General features: G+C 39.8%; 1 protein-coding gene across 1 annotated transcript; it reads right to left on the reverse strand.

Moving 5' to 3' along the window:
- Positions 1 to 663: 663 nt before the first annotated feature.
- CHGB (chromogranin B) lies at positions 664 to 25098 on the reverse strand. Its single transcript, XM_070732682.1, has 5 exons — positions 25002 to 25098; positions 11529 to 11575; positions 9270 to 9363; positions 5346 to 7075; positions 664 to 1057 (listed from the first exon to the last, which is right to left on the reverse strand). Exons 1-5 carry the CDS (start codon positions 25051 to 25053, stop codon positions 974 to 976), a joined length of 2007 nt encoding a protein of 668 aa, XP_070588783.1. The 5' UTR covers positions 25054 to 25098; the 3' UTR covers positions 664 to 973.
- Between the last annotated feature and the right edge of the window lie 517 nt (positions 25099 to 25615).

Here is a 25615-nt window from a genome sequence, read left to right on the forward strand (position 1 = left end):
GAAGTTTTGTGAAGTTCATCATCAGCATCAGAATATGATGGAAAGCAGAAACTTTGTTCTGTTGGATTACCTCACTACCATATTTCCTTGGTATCCAGGTATTCTGATACTACCAGATGGTTAAGATTCTGTTTTGTTTTAAAGCTGGGGTATCTCTAATTTTTATATTGCTTGAGTTGTGTGGTGAGGACCATATAGCCAAAAGTGAGTGAGCCCAAAATAAAATTGATGAGTGTACAGTAAAAACTAAAAACGTATTACATGAAAATTAATTACTATAAATGCTGTGAACATTTATTTATTTTAGTTATTGTATTTATAACTAATTCAATGCAGCAATTATGCAGCTAACCACTTTAAAAATACAGTTCTGTAGAAACTTTGGGGGTAGTTTAAGAAGCACATTCAATGCTTTGGTGAGAGAACTGCAGTCAGTGTCCTTTTTTCATAAACTGTAAGTGTTCAATCTATCTCATAATAGCATAGAAGTAGATGGTGCATCAATTTTGGTGCTGTCAGCTTCCCAAAGTCAGTTTTAAGGTACTGCAGAATATACTAATTTGTAAGGAACAAAAAACTAGTTCCAATATAGACTTACAAGCATCTGACTGTGTCTCCTCTGAAAAATCTAACTATGTAAATCATAGACAAGCTATGCAGGAGCACATGCAGTTAACTACGGTATGTAGACAATGTAAAGTTTATTTTTTACTGAGATAATATATTTCTGAAGAATGCACACACAATTATCCTCATACATTTCGAAATTCAGAAGGCGAGAATTCATGCTGATCTGAACAAATCTTTTTGAACAGAAAGATGTTTTGTACTGGTGTAAATTATATATTTAAAGGATGGTAAACTATTTCTAATTCGGGAGAAGAACATCATTTGAGGCAGTGACTCTACTAGTAAATACAGGATACTTTAAATAAAGCTACTCTTCACCATACCACATTACGTCAAATAAAATTCATCCTCTCTGGTTATTGTTGAATTTTTCAGCTATCTTCTGCAGTTCCAAATCCATAGCAGCCAAGTTTTCCAGTTCTTTCTCCTGTGATAATGGAAAAGGAAATCTATGTAGATTATGACCTTAAAAGCATAGATCACGTTTTTATTCTGAGAATTTGATTGTTAGAAATTCATGCAATTGTGCAGCTTAGTAATCTTTAGATTTGGTAATGGCTCATATGCATGTACAGTAATTAAAAACTTAATTCATTCCGTGACCAGGTTCTTAATTAGAGAAGTTTGTAAGTAGAAGCAATTTTTCCCATAGGAATCAATGTAAAAGCAAATAATGTGTGCGATTGGGGAAACCACAGGTTTATTCCCTCTCCAAGCACCCAGAGAAAGAAAAACACTCTGTTCGCTCTGGACTGCCAAAGCCTCCTTAAGCACCACCAAAAGGCTCCTCTAGCAGCCCAGAAAAGCCCAGGATGGCCAGGATTAAAGGGTGAATGGCAGGAAACTGGCCAGGCCTTTGTGCCACTCTCAAATTTCCCGGGAAATTTTTCTGGGCTCGGGTTCTAAAGTAGAAAATGGTTCTTAAGAAGAGGCAAAAAAATCTTGAACACCCGGTTCTTATCTAGAAAAGTTCTTAAATAGAGGCGTTCTTAGGTAGAGGTACCACTGTATTATATTTGGATTTTTAATACTAATGTAGCTCTAGTTACTTTTCCTGGCTCTTCCAATAAGGCTGTATAAAGTAAGCAACATATATATGCACACCTATGTGGAGACATCTAAGAGCTGCTTTCAGTCAAGAAATGATTTAAATATGTTAAAGTGTTAAATAAGGTTCAGGGGGAAAGTGTTTTTAATAGGAAGGTGAACACAAGAACAAGGGGGCACAATCTGAAGTTAGTTGGGGGAAAGATCAGAAGTAATGTGAGAAAATATTATTTTGCTGAAAGAGTAGTAGATGCTTAGAACAAACTTCCAGCAGACGTGGTTGGTAAATCCAGAGTAACTTAATTTAAACATGCCTGGGATAAACATACTGTATATTTATTATTTATTTATTTATTTATTTATTACTTAGATTTGTATGCCGCCCCTCTCCGAAGACTCGGGGCGGCTCACAACATGTAAAAAACAAATCATAAGCAATCAGACAATTTAAAATATTTAAATATTTAAAAAACCCCATATGCTAACAGTCACACACACAGACATACCATGCATAAATTAAACGTGCCCAGGGGAGATGTTTCAGTTCCCCCATGCCTGACGGCAAAGGTGGGTTTTAAGGAGTTTACGGAAGGCAGGAAGAGTAGGGGCAGTTCTAATCTCCGGGGGGAGTTGGTTCCAGAGAGTCGGTGCCGCCACAGAGAAGGCTCTTCCCCTGGGGCCCGCCAACCGACATTGTTTAGTTGACGGGACCCGGAGAAGGCCCACTCTGTGGGACCTAATCGGTCGCTGGGATTCGTGCGGCAGGAGACGGTCTCGGAGATATTCTGGTCCGATGCCATGAAGGGCTTTAAAGGTCATAACCAACACTTTGAATTGTGACCGGAAATTGATCGGCAACCAATGCAGACTGCGGAGTGATGGTGAAACATGGGCATACCTGGGTAGGCCCATGACTGCTCTCGCAGCTGCATTTTGCACGATCTGAAGTTTCCGAACACTTTTCAAAGGTAGCCCCATGTAGAGAGCATTACAGTAGTCGAACCTCGAGGTGATGAGGGCATGAGTGACTGTGAGCAATGAGTCCCGGTCCAGATAGGGCCGCAACTGGTGCACCAGGCGAACCTGGGCAAACGCCCCCCTCGCCACAGCTGAGAGATGTTGTTCTAATGTGAGCTGTGGATCGAGGAGGACGCCCAAGTTGCGGACCCTCTCTGAGGGGGTCAATAATTCCCCCCCCAGGGTGATGGACGGACAGATGGGATTGTCCTTGGGAGGCAGAACCCACAGCCACTCCGTCTTATCCGGGTTGAGCTTGAGTCTGTTGACACCCATCCAGGCCCCAACATATCCACCCTAAGATAAAATACAGGAAATGGTATAGGGGTAGACTAGAAGGACCATGAGGTCTTTTTCTGCCATCAATCTTCTATGATTCTATGAAATGGAATCAGAAAAAAGGTTCTATAAGAATTAAACATTCTATTTTAATTACCTATGTAGCATTTGAAAAATACTTTTAAAATGTAATTTTATTTGCAATAAAATTTTGTAAATGCACAATCTCCCAAACTTCACTCAAGAAAACTGAGAAAAGAAATGCAGGGAAGAGCTTCTAAACACTCGTGCATTCTATTTTTATGATTCATGTGATCCGTTTCCGTAAGGAGAGCACGATGAAATGAATCTTACTTTCAATCATAGCATAGTGATGATTCCTAAACATGGAGATCAACCCTGTCATATTAACCTGTGCCATTATCATGTTTGTGTACTATAGTAACTCATATTTTGTGAGTTTTATTTATTATTTCTAGAGAGCTACAGTTTCTCTAAGAATCCATTTATGTGCCAATTGTTCACGTTTTGCCAAAATGACCAGAAATCATTTTCATGCTTCAGATATTTATTTCTTCTCTGCATCCTCATAGTTAGTGTTAAGAATATTTGGCACTGATCATTTGTCAAGTTATGTGGTGGGATGGTTTTCCTAGAACATGCATTTATAGTATGGCAGATATGCCATTCTGGGCAGACTCGCTTGTACAGTTATTTCAGTGAGACCTGATATGCAGGTCCTATATATTACATGTTGTGTAATATTGAAAGTCAGGATGTGTGATTCCTGAAAATGTAGGCAGCCTGATAGAAATCTGACTATTTCTTATTAGGAAGTATGGGAGGAAATGAGGCCCACAGCCCAAAATTAAAATAAACACATGAGCAGAACAGAATAAGAGATTTCAAATGAAATTTTGCTTATTCAAGTCACTGTTGTGATGATGTTGAGTGTCATGCAGCTATGCATGTATGTATACACAAAGAAGTATCTTGCTTGAGTAAAATCTTAGATTAGGTGACTGGCCTGGGTCAAAGTATTCCCTATTCAACCTTTCAGTTAATCCTTGTCCATATTACAGTGAAAAATGTGGTGAATGCTTTAAAATCAATGCTTGAAAACTATTTCCCTATCTTAACAGTTGATACCAGTCCAGAAACGCAGCTATTTTAACTAGGTCAATCTAAAGCAAGAAGAATGAACCTCATGCCTTACCATCTGAACGCTTTTCTTTTTTTAAAAAAATGTATGACTTCCTGGAGTTTACCTTTTGTTCAGGTATTTTGTAAGAAATTGAACCAGAACTACAGTTTTGCGCTAGCTTAGATTGTTACAGGTTATCCACAGAAGAAAGTTCTTCGCAGAAAATCAGTCACCTGTTCTTGCTTTAGCCCAGGGATGGTGAAGCTATGGCACGGGTGCCACAGGTGGCACATGGAGCCATATCTGCTGGCACATGAGCTGTTGCTTTAGCTCAGCTCCAGCATGCGTGTGCCAGCCAGCTGATTTTTGGCTCACACTGAGGCTCTGAGAGGGCGTTTTTGGCTTCCAGAGAGCCTGCAGGTTATGGGGATTGGCGTTTTTACCCTCCCCGCGTCCAGAAAAAGCTTTGGAGCCTGGGGAGGGCAAAACATCAGCGTACTGGGCCCACCAGAAGTTGGGAAACAGGCTGTTTCCGGCAGCCATAGGGCCTCCAGTGGCTGGGGGAAGCTCTTTTTGCCCTCCCCTGGCATTGAATGATGGGTGTGGGCACTCGCGCATATGCGATAGTGTGTGCACACGCTCTTTTGACACACAAGGAAAAAAAGGTTCGTCATCGCTGTCTTAGCCAATTCTTTGCCATGCCGTGACAAAGAAGTTGATTTAAACATGGACTGAGTAGATTGTACAATCCTAGATATATTCATAGGTTACATGGAGTCTCAACATCTGCACTAAATAAATCAGAACGTAAGTCCTTGATTGACAGCTTTCTAGATATTTTTAACACTCAAGGATTTTTCTTCCCTCTTAAGATCCAGTTTTGCTGACAATTTCAATAGGGTAATTATGAAACAACTTCAGCAGGTTGCATCATTCCAGTAAAGTACAAATGTAAATGATACCTAGAGACAGAGAAGGCTAAGTGAAAGACAGCTTATTAACTGGAACACATTTATAGTCCTGTCATTTATTTGAATACAGTATGAAGCCTGGAATAAGAGGGCTTCATACTTCTTGATCACATACAAAGTTGTCAGCATGATACTCAGGATAAAACCAGAACATATTATCATGTTTTGCCTAGCCACGTGCTGTAGTATTTTGGTAAAATAAAAAACTTTTAAGAAAAGAATTGTTCTAGCTTTCTCGGAAATCATAAAATAAATACCTCTTCTGGTGTCAGAGGCCTCTGATTAAATTTGTCCTTCCCACTTCTTATTACGTGTCCCCTTTCAACGTCTTCTTTTGAGCTGTACAGTTCTGGAAATTCTGCAGATTTCTTCCGGTAGCTCAGAAGATGGGCCAGCTCATCCATTCTATCATATTGCCTTTTGATCTCTGGTTTGTATACCCTCTCAGGGTTATTATTGTTGTCCTGTTTGGGGCTTAAGCTATCCAGGATCTGTTTCTTCTCCCACAAGTCATAATCATTATATTCAGGAAAGAATTCCCTCTTATTCAAGTGGGACATGTGTTCTTCTTCACTCTCCAACAGTGGGTTGATGATGTCAGCATTCTTGTCCACGGATTTGTTTTTCCATCTGGGCTGTTGGGAATAAAATGATTTTAAAGCTCTTTTTACATTTTCTACGAGATAGTGGCTTCTTGGGTAGCCCTCCTCCATCAGAAGAGTCCTTTTGTTCTCAAAGTGTTTTCCTCTCTCACTGTAGTGTGGAGTTTCTAGCTCTCCCTCATTATTAGGATAGTGCTTTTGTTCATGGCTGTTGAGTTGCTGCTCTCCATCTTCTCTCTCATTGTTTTGTGGTTTTGCCATCTCTAGCTGTACACCTCGTTGGTCGTAGTGCCGTTTCTCATTTATGCTATCATGGCTTTGTTTCATATCTTCGTTTTCCTTCCTTGCTTTGCTGTAAGGAACCCTTACTCCGTAGTGATGTCTGATCTCCCTTGGTGGTCCACCGAAAAGTCTTTTCCTCATGTACTGATATTGTTCCCTTTCATTTTCGTCACTCTGTTGCTTCATGCCTTCATCACCGTCCTCTTGGCTGGGGTAGTGTTGATCCCAATATCCTTGATTCCTGCTCTCTCTCCCCATTTCCTTGGACCTATGCATTTCAATAGCATTTCTTGGCTCCACAAAGTAATGTCCTCCCTCATAATGGTTGGGGTGATGACTCCTTTTAGCCCAGAATTCACTTTCTTCCTCATTGGGCTCTTCAGATGAGCCCCTTTTTTCCCCAATATGATGATAGTTGTATTCAGAGGACTTACCCAATCTTGGTTTTCTTCGGTAATGTCCTGATTTCTGGTCTTGCTTCTCTGTTTCTCCACCGTCCCTTTCTGAAGAATCTTCAAATTCTTCATGAAAACTATGACGATACTTTTCATTGCTCTCCTCCTCTTCCTGCTCCTCCTCTTCCTTTTCTTCTTCCTCCTCCTCCACCTCACTGTCTTCATTTTCCCTTTCTTGACTCTGAATTATTTCTTCCACATACTTCTGGCCATGAGAATGCTTGTAACCTTCCTCATTCACTTTTCCAGATGTAAGAACTGACTTTTTCTCCAGAGGCTCAGATTCTACTTCTTCACTGGCCTTTTTTTCTTTGCCTTCATCTCCATTGTGGTGATTTCTTTTGTAATTATCTTCCTCAGCTCCTTTTTCATTCTCTTTCTTTTGTTCTTCTTTATGGTCTCTATCTAAGGCATAAGAGGACCCCTGGGAGGCGGTTTGTGGGTTGCTGCTTCCTCCATATTTTTTCATTTCCAGATGCCACTTAGCATCTCCTTCTGTCTGTCTTTTAAACTCCTCTTCACTCACATCTTGTTCTTCCCTCACAGTTCCTTCTGCCTGCTTAGTTAATTCTTCTGATTCCGATAAGGTTCTTGTGCCAAGTTCCATGTCTTGCTGTACATTTCTCTCTTTTTGTTTTTGTTGTTCACCTGCAGTAAAACAAAATATACTGTGGATTCCTCATTTTAATACAATTATATTTTCATTTCCATTGTGAGCTATCCGTCTCCTGTCATTGATTTTCTACCACATTCCCTTTCTCTTCAGGACCGCCCGAAGAGAATCAACAACCATGGAATTTTTTTGTACTATTATTACCTTGTGCATACCTCACAATAGTCAGTGGTGACTTCATCACTAGCTCACTATTCCCCCAACACTCCCTTAACTCTCACCTGGCAACAGCCATGCCATCAAGCTGTAGCAAAGGAAAGAAAGGGACTCTTCTGTGGACACTTTTTAAATCCGTATTTTCAATCCAAATGGATATATTTAATCTCACCTAAAATAAAGTCAGGTCACAGAAGGCACATGGAGGACTATTTACTCTTTTACAAACATGCCCTCCTTACAAGGATAATCTGTGGAGAAGAAACGGAGGTATGTTTGCCACTTTAGCTTGTCCTTGACCCTAGAACATGGGAGTCTTTATTTTTGAAGAATAAGGTTAATAAGCAGGGGGTTGGACTAGAAGACCTCCAAGGTCCTTCCAAATCTGTTGTTGTTATTGTTATTATCATTTTGATTGAATATATGTATGCTTACTCATGTCCACTTTTAAAACTAAGTTATTTAAAATGTTCTCAAGTCTGAGGTGCTGAATGTGTCAAGGGCCCTATTTCCTGGCTATCTTTCTAACTGCCCAGCATCTCAGCTGCTGTGTATATTTATTTTGGATACTTTTATTGTTTTTTGTTGTTTTAAAATATTTTAGTTCCCCCATTGTAATTTTTTTTTAAATTATAACCCATCCAGAGTCATTGAGTGAGATAGTTGGCTATAGGACTGACTGACTGTTAGAAATTTTGCACCAAAATTTTATTCAGAAATAAAACAATTAATTTACCACTTATGTTGTTTTATGTATCCAATGCCATAATATGTTAATATATTACAATTATGCTAATATATTATAAAAATTATATGAACAATTCTTAGCCCAGACTTCCTGAGCAAGTACTAAGGGATTGGGGCAAATGGATCTCCAACCCAAATGAATTCCATTTTTAGACATTCTTCATCAAGTTTTCTATTCAGACTTTTGTGTGTGTGTGTTGCTTGTGCCAGATCAGAATTCCATTTAACAGTGCATGTAAACTCATAATAGTAACTGCACTTGGAGCCTATTAACTGTTGTCAGCTTTCTGAAAATTAGTACTCACTATTTGCATTAAAACTTGTACTCTTCAATGAGCCAGCTTTCGGCTACTGGTCTTGTCTGAACAGATCTCACAGAATGGGTATTTTATAGGTTCCATTGTCTAGACCAGTGTTTCCCAACCTTGGCAACTTGAAGATATTTGGACTTCAAATCCCAGAATTCCCCAGCCAGCATTCGCTGGCTGGGGAATTCTGGGAGTTGAAGTCCAAATATCTTCAAGTTGCCAAGGTTGAGAAACACTGGTCTAGAGACCTATATTTGGTTGGGCTGTAGGGCATAGGCACTGAGCCTTTTCTGCTATGGCACTTTTGTTGTAGAATCTTCTTCCTAAGAGATAAAATTTACCACATCATTCATGAGTTTCTGAAAGTTCCTCAAGATCTGGTTATGGCAACAGACCTATGCCCTCAGGGGACTGATGAAGTTGTGAGGTTGATTCCATTATCTTGGGAACAGACAGATAAAAATTTCAGGGATTTTAAATAGGGTCTGACCTCTGTTACTTCCACCACCACTTGTCTCTTCAGTACCCATCCCACTTTAGCTGGAGATTCCACCACAGTATGATTCTTTAGAAAAGAAGCAATGAACTTGATCTTCTTTATAATGTGCTTGCTGGGAAGTTCACTTTCCCACAAATGCTCCCTACTATCTCTTATATATAGTGCTATATCTATTAGAGTCAAGTTCAGGCAGGCAGTTAAATTTAATAATTAAATAAGAAAGATGATGGATTCTTAAGTTATTTACATTAGGAACTGGGAATATGTTTCTTCAGCTATTGTTGAGCTACCATTTTTAGCAATTTTAGTAGTAATAGTTAAAATCTGCTGGAAGTTGTAATTTTGGAAATCTCCCAGTCCACATTACATAAATATTATTTACAATATTATATAATGTTCAACTAATATAAAGGCTTGTCGTGGAAAGTATGTTAGGTTTTTTTTAATACATTCACTTACTTTTCTTCAGGAGCTCCTTACACTGTGGATTAATAACCGGAGAATTGCCTTTTGACAGACTGTTCAAAAGGACTTCTATAATACATCGGCTTATCTAGATCAAAAGCAACAAAGGATTCATTTAATTTTGAAATATTTCAACCAAATATTCAAACTGATTAAAATCATAAACATGGAAAACAAATTTATAATTGAAAGACTCCAAATCAGTAAGTAATCCTGAAGCAAAGGAAACTAAATTTCTAAATTATTTAATAGTTGCTCAAAAAAAATACCAAAAATGCCCAGCTAAATAATAGCATATTTATTTTTCCCATCAAGATATAAGCAAGAGAAGGAAATCCAAAAGTTTAGGCTAATAGATTTCCAAAGCATGTGACACCAACAAAAATGTTGTGGGTTTTTTTCATATGCCTTGCTTATTTCAAAGAGCCCCCAGCCCCTCATGGAAACTTCAGCCATATTTTTGTTATATCTAATCCCCATGGAATCATACTACTTAATTTTGGATCAAGATAAAGTAGTTTTGTAGCCAGCTGGCCATCAATATTTTCTGCACTCTTCATTTACACCATCTTCTTCCTGCAATGATCTCAATTTTAGTATCTACCAAGAAAGATATGGTGATCCTGCTTTTTTAAGAAGACAGAAAATATAAAAGTTTTAGAATTATATAAACACCAGTCATGTATCCTACATTGTGCTATGAAGTACTGCACAAATCCAGCTTTTTTAGATCATAAGATATGACTAAGATAATTCAGGGACACTTATAGAAAGGTTCTATGATAGGCCACTACCATGATTTGGACTTGCTATGAAATACCTATGTGATGAGACATAGTAGCTGGAATTACTATGACTTCAATTACACTTAAGGAGTCTCAATGTAAACATTTTGCATTCCTGTTTTTAAGATTTTAAAAAGCGGCTCCTAAAAGAAAGATTTTGGTTGACAACAGAAATATGGGAAGAGGCTGAACATTTCTCTGGTTTGAACATCCTCCCTAAAGCTCATAGGTAAGAAAGTGAGGACAAATCAAGGGAAATATTTCTTCACCCAGAGGATTGTTGGTTTATGGAATTCACTTCCAGAAGAGGTCATGACAGCTGTCAGCCTTGATAGCTTCAAGGCAGGATTAGACAGATTCATGGATGCCAAGTGTATCGGTGGTTATTGAAACGGATGTCCATGTGGCGCCTCTATGTTGGTTGAGGCCAGCAGGATTCCCTTGAGTACCATTTGCTGGGGATCAGGGGAAAGGGAGGGTCTTGCCTTTTCTTTCTGCTCAAGATCCCCATGGACAATTGGTGGGCCACTGTGTGACACAGAATGCTGGACTCGATAGGCTTTGGCCTGATTCAGCATAGCTCTTCTTAGGTTCTTATGTTCTTATGATAGTGCCTATGTATAAGACACTTTGTATTTCTCTAGAGCAGTGATGGTGAACCTTTTTTGGTTCGTGTGCCAAAAGGAAGTATGTGTGTGTGTTAGCATGCACATACGCATGTGCCCAAACCCATTCCCTGCCCACGCACATGTGTAGCCCTCTGCGCTGTGCATGCACATAATTCCCCCCCTTCATCCTCATGCATGTGCACAGACTTCACTGAAACTGGAATGGTGAAAAAATGGCCAAATGGTTTGCCCATTGTGCTGTTTTTCGCACTCCAGAGCCTTCCAGTAAGCTTTCTGAAGCCCCACGATTCCAAAAACAGTAGAAACTGGAAGTCCATTTTTTCCAAACATCCATTTTGTCCATTGGATGGATTTTTTTTTTGCAATATCCCTGAAGCCTCCGGAGAATCTAACAGCCAAAAATTATCTGGCAAGCATGCACTGGAGCTGACATAGGGCAATATCTCGTGTGTCTTCCAATATGACTCCAAGTGTCACCTGTGGCATGCATCCCATAGGTTTGCCATCCCAGCTCTAGAGCGTGCAAGAATTTCTAAGAATCTGTGAAAAGTGTCCGGTGCAAATAATCAGGATCAAAGTTCAATTCAATTCTACTCAATTTATTAGATTTGTATGCTGCCCTTCTCCGAAAACTCCAATTAAGCTGATTTATTGCTCATGCCTATTCACAAGAATCTAGTCAACTATAATTTAAGAGAAGTAGAATTTAGACTGCTTGTGGAGATATAACGATTCTTGGCTGACCCTCTCTCTTAATTCTGTTCTGGGCCCTGCCACTCCTACAGAGGTGACCTAATAAATTTCACTTTTTAGATAAATACTGTAAGTTTTCTGCTCACCATTTCTCCAGTATGGTCATCATTTTCTACTGGAGCTGAATGAATACCTATAAATCAAAAGGATAAAAATTAGAAGAGAGTTTAAAATCATAACTTATTTTAAAAAAAGAACAACTACAGTATATGCACTTTAGTTTTACTGAATATTTGAAAACATTTTTTCAATCAAAGAATAATGTTAACCCTAGTTTTAGGGCTCCCATATCACCATTTGCACAAACAGACATTCTGCTTGCTCTGATTTAACACAGTTCTCTTTATTTAAAAAGGTACTAGTAGGAGGTTAGACAAATGATAGCAAGCATCCTCCTCTTTTATTTCCAGTATAGTGCAGAAACTGCATCCAATGCATCTGGGAGCAGGCAAGCCAAGTGAGACAAAGACCAGCCTGATGGGGCTATTTGGGTTATTTGGATTGCCTGTATTTACAAGGTACTGTATATACAATGATGCATATTTGAACAGTGAAAATACAACCATGCATCAACATTGCAATTTGTTGTGATTATGATTTGCAGAGCAATGTGCAATGCACACATACAGAGGGAGAGAAAGAGAGAGAGAGAGAACAATTGATTAATTTTGTTTGGTTCCAGTGAGTGGGTTATATTTCATTTTATGTATCTTTGTTTAGATGCTTCTTTCAATATTTATTTATTTATTTATTGGATTTCTATGCCACCCCTCTCCTAAGACTCGGGGTGGCTTGCAACATATAAAGCAGTAAGTTCCAATAAAAATAAATCCAATTAAATTAAAAACTACATAACTATCTAAAATCCCTAGTTATTAAAATCAATTGCCCCCATTCGTACAACAACCATACAATCATTCGTTGGCCAGGGGCTAAGGTCTAATCAGCCCAAGCCTGGCGACATAAATGAGTCTTAAGACTCTTAGGAAAGGTGAGGAGGATGGAGGCAGTACGAATCTCTGGGGGGGGAGGTGATTCCAGAGGGCCAGGGCCCCCACAGAGAAAAACAAAAACAATACTCATCACCTCGAGGTTTGACTACTGTAATGCTCTCTACATGGGGCTACCTCTGAAGAGTGTTCGGAAACTTCAGATCGTGCAGAATGCAGCTGCGAGAGCAGTCATGGGCTTACCTAGGTATGCCCATGTTTCACCATCACTCCGCAGTCTGCATTGGCTGCCGATCAGTTTCCGGTCACAATTCAAAGTGTTGGTTATGACCTTTAAAGCCCTTCATGGCATTGGACCAGAATATCTCCGAGACCGCCTCCTGCCGCACGAATCCCAGCAACCGATTAGGTCCCACAGAGTGGGCCTTCTCCGGGTCCCGTCAACTAAACAATGTCGGTTGGCGGGCCCCAGGGGAAGAGCCTTCTCTGTGGCGGCACCGGCCCTCTGGAACCAACTCCCCCCGGAGATTAGAACTGCCCCTACTCTTCCTGCCTTCCGTAAACTTCTTAAAACCCACCTTTGCCGTCAGGCATGGGGGAACTGAAACATCTTCCCCTGGGCATGTCTAATTTATGTATGGTATGCTTGTGTGTATGTCTGTTAGTATATGGGGTCTTTTTAAAATCTTTAATATTTTAAATTGTCAGATTATTTATGATTTGTTTCCACGTGTTGTGAGCCGCCCCGAGTCTTCAGAGAGGGGCGGCATACAAATCTAAGTAATAAATAAATAAATAATAAAATCATGGGCTTCCCTAGGTATGCCCATGTTACATCAACACTCCGCAGTCTGCATTGGTTGCCAATCAATTTCCGGTCACAATTCAAAGTGTTGGTTATGATCTATAAAGCCCTTCGTGGCATCGGACCAGAATATCTCCGGGACTGCCTTCTGCTGCATGAATCCCAGCGACCGGTTAGGTCCTACAGAGTTGGCCTTCTCCGGGTCCTGTCGACTAAACAATATCATTTGGCGGGACCCAGGAGAAGAGCCTTCTCTGTGGTGGCCCCGACCCTCTGGAACCAGCTCCCCCCCGGAGATCAGAACTGCCCCCACCCTCCTTGCCTCTCGTAAAGTTCTTAAGACCCATCTCTGCCGTCAGGCATGGGGGAACTGAGACATCTCTCCTGGGCCTATACAGTTTATACATGGTATGTTTGTGTGTATGCTTGCTTTTAATAATGGGGTTTTTAGTGTTTTTTAAATCATTAGATTTGTTCTTACATTGTCTTTGTTATTGTTGTGAGCCGCCCCGAGTCTACGGAGAGGGGCGGCATACAAATCTAATAAATAAAATAATAAATAAATATGAAAAACAAATATTAATTTGCCACTCTGATTTGCCATTCTTACTAACACTGGTTTATGTGATATTGTGGTTTCCCATTATTAATAAAACATGTATTATTCCACTGGCATGATTATATGAAACCTTTTTTGAAAAGTTCCTTGGGTTCAAATAATAACAGCTGTAATGGAACAAGAAAGAAGAACAAGAAAGTAAGTACGATCAGTAAGGGGCGAGTACAAGAGTCCCTTCCGTCCCCTGTCCTATTGCTCTCCTATATCTCCTATTCCTTTCTTCTATTCCTATATCTCTTCTTCTATTCTTTCATTGATATGTTCTATTACTATACCTTCTTTTCTATTCTTTCTTAGATATATTTTACTATGAGTATCTCCTCTATAACCTTCATCATGTATTTTACTATGTGTGTGTGTGTGTGTGTGTGTGTGTGTGTGTATATATATATATATATATATATATATATATATATATATATATATATATATATATATATGTAGATTGTTCTGAGTTCGGGTTTTGCCCTGTGTAATGTTTTGCATGTCTATGCGACGTTTCGGTGAAATCACATTCACCATCTTCAGGCTGGAGTTCCAATCTTTGTGTTGTTGTAAATGGAATATATATATATATATATATATATATATATATATATATATATATATATATATATATACCCACTAAAACCCTCATTGTGTATTGGACAAAATAAATAAATAAATAAAAATAAATAAATAAATAAATATATCAACATAACCTTTCAATTTTCACATTGTTTGCTAATTATGATACCGTAGTAGCAGTGCAAAGTTGCCAGATGGCATTGGGGGAGTTCTCTCCCCCCACCTAAGGGTGTCAAGGGAGTGCTGTTTCATCTTTCCTGCCTCTGTGTTTGAAATCACCCCTTCCTCTGCCTTCCTCACCACCACCACCACCACGTGAGTCCCTGCCTCCATCTGCAATGCAGGCAGTAAAAAGCAGATGCGGACACAGCACCAATATAAGCAAATTGGTTTGCTCACACAGTTTAAATCATGAATGAACATCCAATGTGCAGCCATCCATCAGGCAGGGCACTAATTGGTAGTGCAAAACCCCATGGGTGCCCAAGCAGAAGAGGTGCCGTAATTTCTCGCCCTGGTCCCAAAATCAGTTTGTAGCTTTGATGCTGCAAAGGGGCTAAGGTATACTTTTGTAGAGAGAGAGGGAAAAAAATGAAAGCAGCATTGACGGCCCTGTTGGATCATTCCAGCCTCTTCCAAATGACAATGTCTATTAAAGAAGGTGCAGTGATAGAACACGATATTTGATATTTCACGAAAGAGGGAACGATACGGTGTGAGAGCAAATTAGAACAGGCTTTGAATAAAACATTGGAGAAACCCTTTGGGCACTTGGCACAGATTCCATTTTTCCTAGCATGTATCCTTTGGTAAATTGCTTTTTGCTTCAAGATATTCGTCATCTGTCACCAGAGCTGCCAGTGGTATATGAAATAGCTGCAACCTCAGCTTAAAGGGTCTTTTTCATCTTCAATCCTTTATATGGAGAAGCTGGTTTGGGCTAAAAGTCAAAGAACTCATGATCTAGAGTAAAATAATAATAATAAAGCCCACATGCAGTTACCTACCTCCCATAATTATATAGAATTCCATCATTTATTCCTTTCTTGCTTAGTAAGTAGTCAAATCACAATCTAAGTGAATCCCTTCAATTCTCTTTTGTGATACCTCCCTCCCCAAGCCTACAGGATTGAAATTTTGCAGTTAACTTTAATGCTTATAATTACTTAATTAAAATCACTACAAGCATTAAAGGCACAGATTGTATTATTTTTTTCCATTGTTAATATGGTCATCATCAGCATCCAACTTTCAATGTTTTTCTTCTTTTTTTTAATTTGTACATGATTTCTGCTTGTAAAGGGGACCTCTGGTCCCTATATTCTGGGTCAAAATGCTGTTGCAGAACTTCTTCAATGTGATTTGAAAGGAAGCCATGTCTAGAAGAAAATATAGCAGTTAGTAATAGTTATTAGAAGGCTCAGAGGAGTTCTACCTACCTTCCCTACTAGTTCGGAGTCAGGTCGGAAGTACTGCGCACCCCTGTTGCTTCAAGATTAAACTGGTCTGCACATGCACAGGAGGCTTTGCACATGTGCAGAGTGTCACGCTGTGTATTGCCAGCCCCAGAGACATTCAGTAAATAAATAGTTAACTGTGTGTATGTTAATTAGCTCCACCCATGATGATGTAAAATCCTGTCTGGACAGCCAGCATCACTTCCTTTCTTCTTGGGAAGAAACTCTTTCTTTTTCTAAGTCTTTAACAATGTAAGACGCACGTTAAGAGCCTGGGACCAGGCAAATCTATTTTCTTTATTTTTACTAAATAAAGCCGTTTCGAAGCCGTTTCTGTAACTTAATCCATCGCCTCCAGATTTGATTCATCATAGCTCACGCGGGCTGTGATTTATCTACAAAATCTGACACAGAGTGTTATGTTTGCATACATTTGGCTCCAGTGGACAGATTTCAAGCCGGGGGACCCATTCAGGGGAGTGTCCAGCCGGCCATCGCTGCCGATTCAGCAACCAGGGGGAAATTCCCACTACTGGTTCTGTGATGATGTTCATCCATCGTTTTCGAAGAGGACCTTGACATCTTGGAGGGGATGTCAAGACTTGCACGTGAATTGGATTAAAGTCAGGGAGAGATGCACATAGTCACCATCCCTCTTCCCAGATTACATCTTGCTCCAATAGTAAGACAAGAGTCAAGATAGTTGGAGATGGGCTGGGCACGGTGGTTGACCAGAGCATCTTTCGTGTCTTGCCATGCTCTTAGTGCACCACATCACTTGCAGAGACCGCCTTCATGAACATTGTCCTAATCTAGTAGATTTCATTGGCTCAATCCGCTGGAATCTGTCTTCACATGCTCTGGATAGAAAAGTCCCTATTGCACCAAAGGTCAATGACCCAACAGCTACTCTCAACCTGGTTTGGCCAGCCTGTAGGAGCCGTTGCTTGGGGTGTGGCTGCTGCTCATGCTACAGTTACTGGGAGCCACAGGTGAGAGCTGAGTGACAGATGGGGACCAAAGGTGAGCGAGGTGCCCTAAAAGCTACCCTAAAATGGGCTGCTGTGAAAGGACAAAACATGTTCCTACAGCAGAGGTGCTTCCCTTCCTGAACAGCCCATACACCAGCCCAAACTGGTAGGAGCCCATCTCTGAGAAGGGTATAACATAACACATCAACATTCTCCTTAATACCATCAAATATGGCAAAGACTTGCTCTTTGCTTCTCCAAAAGACTTGACTTGACCTAAACAGAGATTTTAGTTGAACATTACAAGAAATGTCTTCATGGTGAGAGCAGGACATTTGAGAAGAGGAATGCTAGAAGAGCAGTAGAGTCTTCCTTGCCTTCAATCAGAGATAGGCAGTCCCTTCTGTTGAACTAGATTATTCCACGAGTGGAAAGTCTTTTATTATTTTTTCAGGAGACCAGGATAACAAGAAACTGAGATGTCAGGTTATTTGTCATTGAAGCAAATGAAAAAAAGGATTATTGTAGATTATTGTCAATCATTGTCAATTCCTATCTTCACACTATGTTGACTAAAAAAACTGCTCTCTGTTCTATTTAGAGTAAAGGTCCTCAATTCTTTCTATTGTTCTATTTAAGGCAAAGGTTACTTACTCAGCTCTTTCTATTGTTCTAGCTAAGAGTAAAAGCTAAATACAATCACTCGCTCACCTATGCACTTGGTATGATCTGGCTGTATCGTGTGTGTTAACCATTTATCCATTATTACTAGTTAGCTATTTTTGGAATAAATCAATCACTGTAATTGTGTACACAAGAAGTTTAAACTGCAGCTGCCCGAGGGGAGAGACTTATTCTTACCTCAAAAGCCTTGCTCAGACATCATGTCTACGTGTCCATGATTATTACAGGGATTTTTAACATTATTGATACTACCTCCTCTCATATTTTAAATGAAAATAACGATAAGCTGTCTTGTGAGCCGCTCCAAATCTTTGGAGAGGGGCGGCATACAAATCTAATTAATAATAATAACAACAACAACAATAATAATAATAAGCTTATTGAACTATTTTTCCGCTGAAAGTTAGCAGAAAAATCATGGTCATTATCTGGCCATTTGTGGATGAATTTTGGCATTGCAGTCCAGAGAAGAGATTGTTCTTAATTTCATATTTACTACCATACATAAAGGAGCTATAATGCAAGAACACTATAACAGAAAGTCAAATGGTGTGCCAGATGTGACACTCAAGCCAGAACTGTGCCATATGTTCCAGGACTCCAGCCCTCATCATACATTGAGGACTAACCATGATGCTGTTGGAAAGGCCTGAGATTCACCACGACATAAATTAACTGCCATTCAAAATGCTTACAAAGGAAAGCATGGTAAGAATCAAGTGAAATGGCTGTCGAGGTTGTTTAATTCCCTAACAGTAATTTAAGCACTGAACAAAAAATGCTACCATCTGTCAGCTGGCAAAAGAGCATACAGAACTACAGTATCTATTTGGACCATATCCTTGGAGCACCATACATTGAGGGCTTTTCCCTCCCTCCCCTTATATAAACACTATTAAGGCTACAAATGTAGTTGTGTTCACCAATATTTATGTTGATGCTTTTCATGGTGGGATGGCTCTTGAACCAAATGGAAGGGGTTGTGGATTGTAGAACAAAATCCTTTTATGGTTCTGCTGAAAAGAAAATTAGATACAGTACAGATCTGACAGGATCTGTAGGATCATCACACAGTACAACATACATCTTTACAACAAACTCTAGTGTCTGTATTGAGTCCTTAACAGATTAACAGTATTGGAAGGACCTTGTAGGTCATCTAGTCCAACCCACTGTCCAAGCAGGAGACCCTGACATCTTGCCTCTACCTAGGATCGAACTCACAAACTCCTGAGTGTGAGGCAAGAGCTCCACCTCTAGGCCACAGCTGAGTCTGTCTTCTCATGGAATGGCATGTGTTTGGATTTCCCCTCCTGACTGCATCTTTTGTGTCCCATTCACCTGCTCTGCACAGCTGGAGAATCTGTGGACCAAATTTGAAATGGAAGGGATGCAGAAGGGGGTGGAAAGGGGTGGGGTAGTTAATCCCATTTCTAATGCATGAAGAAAAATAATCCACGAAATTTGGAATGTAGTCTTCTCATTTTTTTTTAATCCAAAGAAACTCTTGAGTGATTTTACCCTAAAATTACATATGTGGAATAACAAATACTGAGTCCATGTGATAAACAGTCACTATCTATCTATTAAGGTGCTAGATCCCAACCAAGGTCAAAGCAATGTATCAATAAATTGCTATATTGCAACATTAAATTACAGGGTGACACCAGTGAAAAAGTCAAAAGCTCATGTCTGAAGTGGTGTTGTTGTTTTAGGGAAGGAAAATGCATAACCAGCAGAAGGATGCTCTTTAAGCCATAGCAGTTCCATTTTTGCTAGTTCTAAATTTTGGTAAACTTAGAAAGTATCGGTGCACTGGCTGTTCTTTCTTCAGATGGTATCAAATGTTTAACTAAGCACATAAGGGGCATGCATAAATGCACCAGCGTGCCTTCTGTCCCCTGTCCTAATGTTTTTCTTTTACTAGTATCATGTATATAAATATTATTATATCTTTGTATACCACCAATACATACTTGACAAAACAAACAAATAAAAAATAAATAAGAGAATCACTCAGTATGAAGTTTTATCCTGAGATTTTCTACAGCTAATTAAAATAGATGAACTATAATGGTCATTGTGTAGCCAGGGTCTTAGTGTTCAATACAGACTGAGAAGTTCAAAAAAAGGTCTTGCCTCAAAGCTTTGAGACTACATGAGCTTTAAAAGACAATGCTCTTGACCTAGGAAGAAGTCTATCGAAGATGGAGGCCACAACCCTTTGCCATAAACCGTGCAAGCTGAGGATAAAAAGGAATTGAGATCCAAAATAGACATCCCTTATAGATGGATGTAGACATTTGATCCCATACAAGATAGCTTCCAACAGTTGTTGCAAAAATTCATATTTTTTAATACCAGACGTGGAAAATTCCATTTAGTCCCTACTGTCTGGGTCCTTCAATTTTAAATCTCACACCAAAAATAATGAAAAGTTCATCTTGAGAATGTGGTTCTATGAAATAAAATTTTAGAGCAATTGCAAGCAATTTTGTATTCCTAAATCCTGTCTTGGATTAAGAGAACATTAAGAAATAGCTTAATATAATTGTTATGACTGATATGATTACAATCTATGTTATATATACACGTAATAGAATTGCTTCTTTTGCTTATTGTTGGTCTATTGTTGAACAGCTATACTATTATATATAAAGGTTGATGTCCTCCTTGACATTAAGTTAATGTATTACAAGATATGACAACTATACATGTATAATGCATTTTTTTTAATTTATTATTAGAGTTGGAAGGGACCTTGCAGGTCATCTAGTCCAACCCCCTGCTGGTGCAGGAGATCCTACATCACGCTAGTCCAATAGCACCCCAGTCTTTTCTTGAAGATAGCATCTTCCCATTACAATTAAGTTGTTCGAGATTAGAGAAAATGGGTCACACTGAACAAAAATAACCCTCAATGATGATGATAAATTACTGTTACTGCTGGTAGGAACAATATGGCCTCAGATTGCAAAAGATACATCTCCCAGCAAAGAGTTTTATTGGTTTATTTCCTAAAGCTATGAAAATATACAAATGTTGTACCTTTCTCTACCAAATGCGCTATACTTGCTTATTTTTCTTTAGATGAATGATTACATTTTTGTTTCGTATAGGACAGTGAGTTCAGGTGGATCAACCACCCTATTGTTCCTTAACTTTCTCCAAGTCTAAATATCCCATTGAGGTTAATTAAGGTTACCGGTAAATGCAACTAGCTGTAAACAGCACAAAATAAACAGAGCCAGCCGTTTCATAGTAGGAGGCATTCAAGGACTTGGTGTGTGTATGTGTATACACAACACACACACACACCAACTTCCACTCTTGCTGGGAAATCTAACCATATGGGGCTGGGCAGATCATTATCTCTAAACCTAATCTAATTCATTGGGTTATGTCTCACCATGATCAAAGCTGCAAAATAGATTGCTTGGAGACAAACGTTATAGTAAAACAGATTAATAAATAATCAGGCTGCCTGCTAGTTGTCTGTTGTTGCTTCTATTATATTTAACCTACAGCAGAGAATTATTGATACATCGCACCAGAGGCAATCCAGGTTGAATGACTCCCTGCCTGGAGTCAATACATCTTCCAGGACCCTCTTCTAAGGTATATGAATGATTCTGCTTCATTAGCCCTCAACAGCAGGCATGCCAATCACTCAGCCTATGAAAGCAACTAAAGTTGATCTTCCAGATGGAACAGAAGCCACTGACCAGTACAGATGCTGTTAAAGCCTGTAAGATTTGGATGCTGATGAAATGCTTTAAGTCTGTGATGAGGAACCTATGGCATACATGCCACAAGTGGCATACAGAGCCATAGCAAGCTCAGCTCTGGCACTTATGTGTGTGCTAGGCCCACTGGAAGTTGGGAAAGAGCCTATTTTCAGTGATGGAGAGGGTTGGGAAGGCCCATTTTTGTTCTCCCCAAGCTCCAGAGCCTGAGGAGGATAAAAATGGCCACCACCATCCTGGAGGCAAAAAACCCAAGCCTTCCGGTTCAATTGGAACTTGGCAAATGGGCCATTTTCTGCCTCTAGGGGGCCTGCAGGGGGGTAGGGAAGTCCATTTGTGATTAGGCTCTTTAGGCTCTTAGAAAGGCTCTGAAGCTTGGAGAGAGTGAAAAAAAAATGCCATCGTGTGCCAGGAGGGGGGGGGAGGATCATGCGTGCACGCACAGGAGGGGCGCATGGAATTATGGGTCTGCCATGGAATTATGGGTCTGCCCTTTGGCCCGCAAACCAAAAAAGCTTCACCATCGCTGCTTTAAGTTAATGAAGTCAAATGAATTTTAACCAGTGTGTGAGGATTGTAATGGTGGTAAAGAACCTGAAATATTGTGACTGAGTAATATACAAATAAACAAGCTTCCTCCCTTGCTTGCCTTGGCTACCACTTTGCCAGCAATAGAGCTATGCTTTGGAGCATCTGAAAAAGGGAAGAGGCATCAGCAATATAACATCCCTATGCTTCCAGTATGAAAAGAGGGATGCAAAGCTTTTTATCCTTGGTGTGGTCAGGAATCCTCAGGGGAGAGAGGACAAGGGAAAGAAGATGAGTGTACAGTCAGATGACGCCTTTGGAATTGAAGGGACCTTCTCTCCATTCTGTTTATTATTAAGACCTACATGGCATCGAACCAGAATACCTCCGGAACCGTCTTCTGCAGCACGAATCCCAGCAGCCGATAAGGTCCCACAGAGTTGGCCTTCTCCGGGTCCCGTTGACTAAACAATGTCGTCTGGCGGGCCACAGGGGAAGAGCCTTCTCTGTGGTGGCCCCAGCCCGCTGAAATCAACTCCCCCCAGCGATTAGAACTGCCCCCACCCTCCTTGTCTTTTGTAAATTGCTTAAGACCCACCTGTATCGCCAGGCATGCAGGAATTGAGATATCTCCCTCAGGCTTATATAGTTTTAGGTATGGTATGCTTGTGTTGTATGGTTTCAATGATGGGTATTTTAGATGTTTTTTAAATATTAGATTTGTTACATTGTTATATTGTTACTATTGTTGTTGTGAGTTGCCCCGAGTCTGCGGAGAGGGGCGGCATACAAATCTAATATATTATTATTATTATTATTATTATTATTATTATTATTATTATTATTATTATTATCCCAATTAGTCCTGCGGCCCCCAACCTTCTGGGTGCTGCAAATCCCAGTTCTGTGGAGAACAATTTTTCTGCAGACCAGGTGGGGCCGTGGTTCCCTGCTTCCATGTGTGAACAGATGGGATTTCACTTCACTTGCTTACAGGCCATGGACTGGTGCAGGTCCATGGACCAGGGGGTTGGGGACCCCTGAACTAGTCAATAGCAACATGACATCAAAAGCATCAGTGAGAATTCCTTGCTTTGCTGACATGATCAAACATCAGAAGCAATGATAATACAGTATATGATATTTCTCCACATTTCTTGCTTAAATTCAATTTAAGATGAGAATAATATGTGTGTCTTAGGGATCCCTTTGATGCACATATACACACCAAACAATACATGCTTCCTCTTCATTCCAGAAAACAAAAAGAAGATTTGTAAGAGTAATTGAATATGGAATATTATATTGATTGGTGGATCTTCATGAGAAACGTTAATGGGAATTAAATGTTTTGGGGAACTCTTATCAGTAAGACAGTTTTAGATATCTCACAAGATAATGGGATTATAGAATTAGCCATTCAAATGGTTCTGCTTGGTCATGCCTTAACTTAAATATAGAGCCAAGGTATAAATCATTCTTGAATATTAAAGTACCATACTAAATGACCAATTGGCTATTTATCTTTGATTATATATTTCTTTATGGAAGGGTGAAGTTATTACATCACCTGATTTCAAACTACTGTACAATATACTGTATCCGTTATGTTATATTCTGGGACAACTCCTAGTGATTAAAGAATGATAAACTGACTGTTCTCTTATACAGAAATGTTAACTTGTAAGCCTCATTAAATTCAGTGGTGCTGGTACTCTGCTAAGTACATAAAGCCTATAGGGGAATGGAGATTTGCATTTCATTATTGTAACAAGTAGAGTTCATTTGAGATTCAGTCATTAGAGTAGACTGAATAAAATGGCAGGGACTTAAATTGTCCATTCCTAATCTAATTCCAATTCAGATTATAGATTTATTTTTATTAGATCTGGGATAAATTTCTGATATGTAGGCATGAAATTCTACACAACACACACAATTTGGTCAACATCTGCATACATTGTTGTTTAATTACTTTTCTGCATGGGCAGCATTTCAGATATACACAGATATGAAGTTCAAGAATCTTTTTTCCCCCATTCTCGCTAAAGCTTTAAAACCTGAAAAACAAAATCCACACACTTGTAATGGGAAGACTCTTTTTTAAAAGGTCTAAATGCTACAGGTTTTAAAGGAAAGAGCAACAACACTTAAAGAGTGACAATTACCCTCAGGAATACTTTTGTTAAAAAATATTTGCTTTTATTTGATGACCACCAAGCAGCATTTTCTTAATTGTTTACGTGTTCAAGCTGATGGAGAAAAGTCAAATTTGTTTTAAAAGCATAACAGCTTTTAATATGCTTTTGCCAAATGATAAAACACAGAGCCACTTCTTGTCAAATTACTGGTTATTATTTTTCTTCAGTAATTTTAACATTTAGTTTTTTAAAAAAATATATATTGACTTCCACAAAGCATGATCTGAACATTTACAAAATATATTTAATCATTGAATAATTAATTAAATTAATTAAACCATGTGTGTGTGTACCTACACTCAATAACTACACAAGACTTTTCATCTTGCTTCTTTTCTCATATATCTTTTCTCTTTTCTCATATATCAAATATCATATATATTTGTCAAGAAACAAATATAGACACAAACAGTCCTTCCGGAGTGGGCAGCATACAAATTTAATTAAATTTCAATAAATAAATAAGTAAATAAGTCCATTCACACACATATCAACATGCACACTGCATTCATTTTATCCAGCTTTAGTATCTTTTCCTCCGCCCCAAAAAAACTTAGCCCAGTTTATGGATGAATGGTTCTGACCAGGAAACCTAGTGCACTTCTGAAAGGCAGAAGCTACCCATTGACTGGACTCATTCCCAACATACTTGTGAGATTTTGGCTCTTGCAGTGAATCTTGATGGAGCTTCCTTCAGCAAAGATATGAATATGCTCTAGGTACCGATCGTTTAAGTAGACCACGTATGCATCCACAGTCTTGTTTCTGTATGTGTATGATAAGAGCGCCTAGTGATGGTAATTAATAAACTTCTAGCCCAAACATTTTGCATGAGATGAGAGCCATAGGCAGACTGATCTATCAGCTGTTCATTGCCAAAAGACTACTCCCTCCTCTCATGCCGATTCTCAACCAGCACAGAAGCTCTTGGTCAGGGCTGAGGAATTCCCACCGGGCTTTTCCCGCGCTCGGTCCTCCATCCCGTCGCCGCTGTCCAAGGTGCTGATCCTGCTCTCGCCGGTCGGACTTACCTGCCAGAGCTGCGATCCCGAGCAGGCTGAGCAGCGCCACGCAAGGCACCATGGCCGGCTGGTGGAGAGAGCAAGTTGGCACGCCAAGGGCTTGAATCTTCTTCCTCTCGGCTCTCTTCTACGAGCTATTTAAGGGAGGGAGGGGGAGATCCGCGCCAGAGTCAAGCGGAGGAAGGAGGGAAGGGTTTTGCGTCAGAGGTGGATCCCAAAGGAACGGGGCGGAGAATTCCTGAGATGGCCTCAAAGACCCTCCCTTAGAATCCGCTCAGGAAAGACTCCCACCACATCCCCATCTTTCCGTTTGCCGCAGAAAGCCTCCCCCGCCCCCAATTCCCACCCCGGTAGGATGGTGCTTATTTCTCAGATAAGGAGGATCCTTGTCCCCCTCACCCTCAATCCTTTGGAATTAACAAACACTGTTGCCAAGAAGGCCACCTGTACCCTACACCCCCCCCATCCCCTTTTGGAAATGCAAGTGTCCCCTTTCTATCCTCAGTCAAGCCTCCCACGCTGTTTGGCCTGATTGTTTCCCTTTTGATTTCCACCCAAGCAGAGTGTTGCGAAGCTTTTTCGGTGGCTTCATGGTAACCCTTCCTTTCTAGGGCGACCAGGAT

The sequence above is a fragment of the Erythrolamprus reginae genome, chromosome 1 (genome assembly GCF_031021105.1).
Source record: "Erythrolamprus reginae isolate rEryReg1 chromosome 1, rEryReg1.hap1, whole genome shotgun sequence".
Lineage (NCBI taxonomy): Eukaryota > Metazoa > Chordata > Lepidosauria > Squamata > Dipsadidae > Erythrolamprus > Erythrolamprus reginae.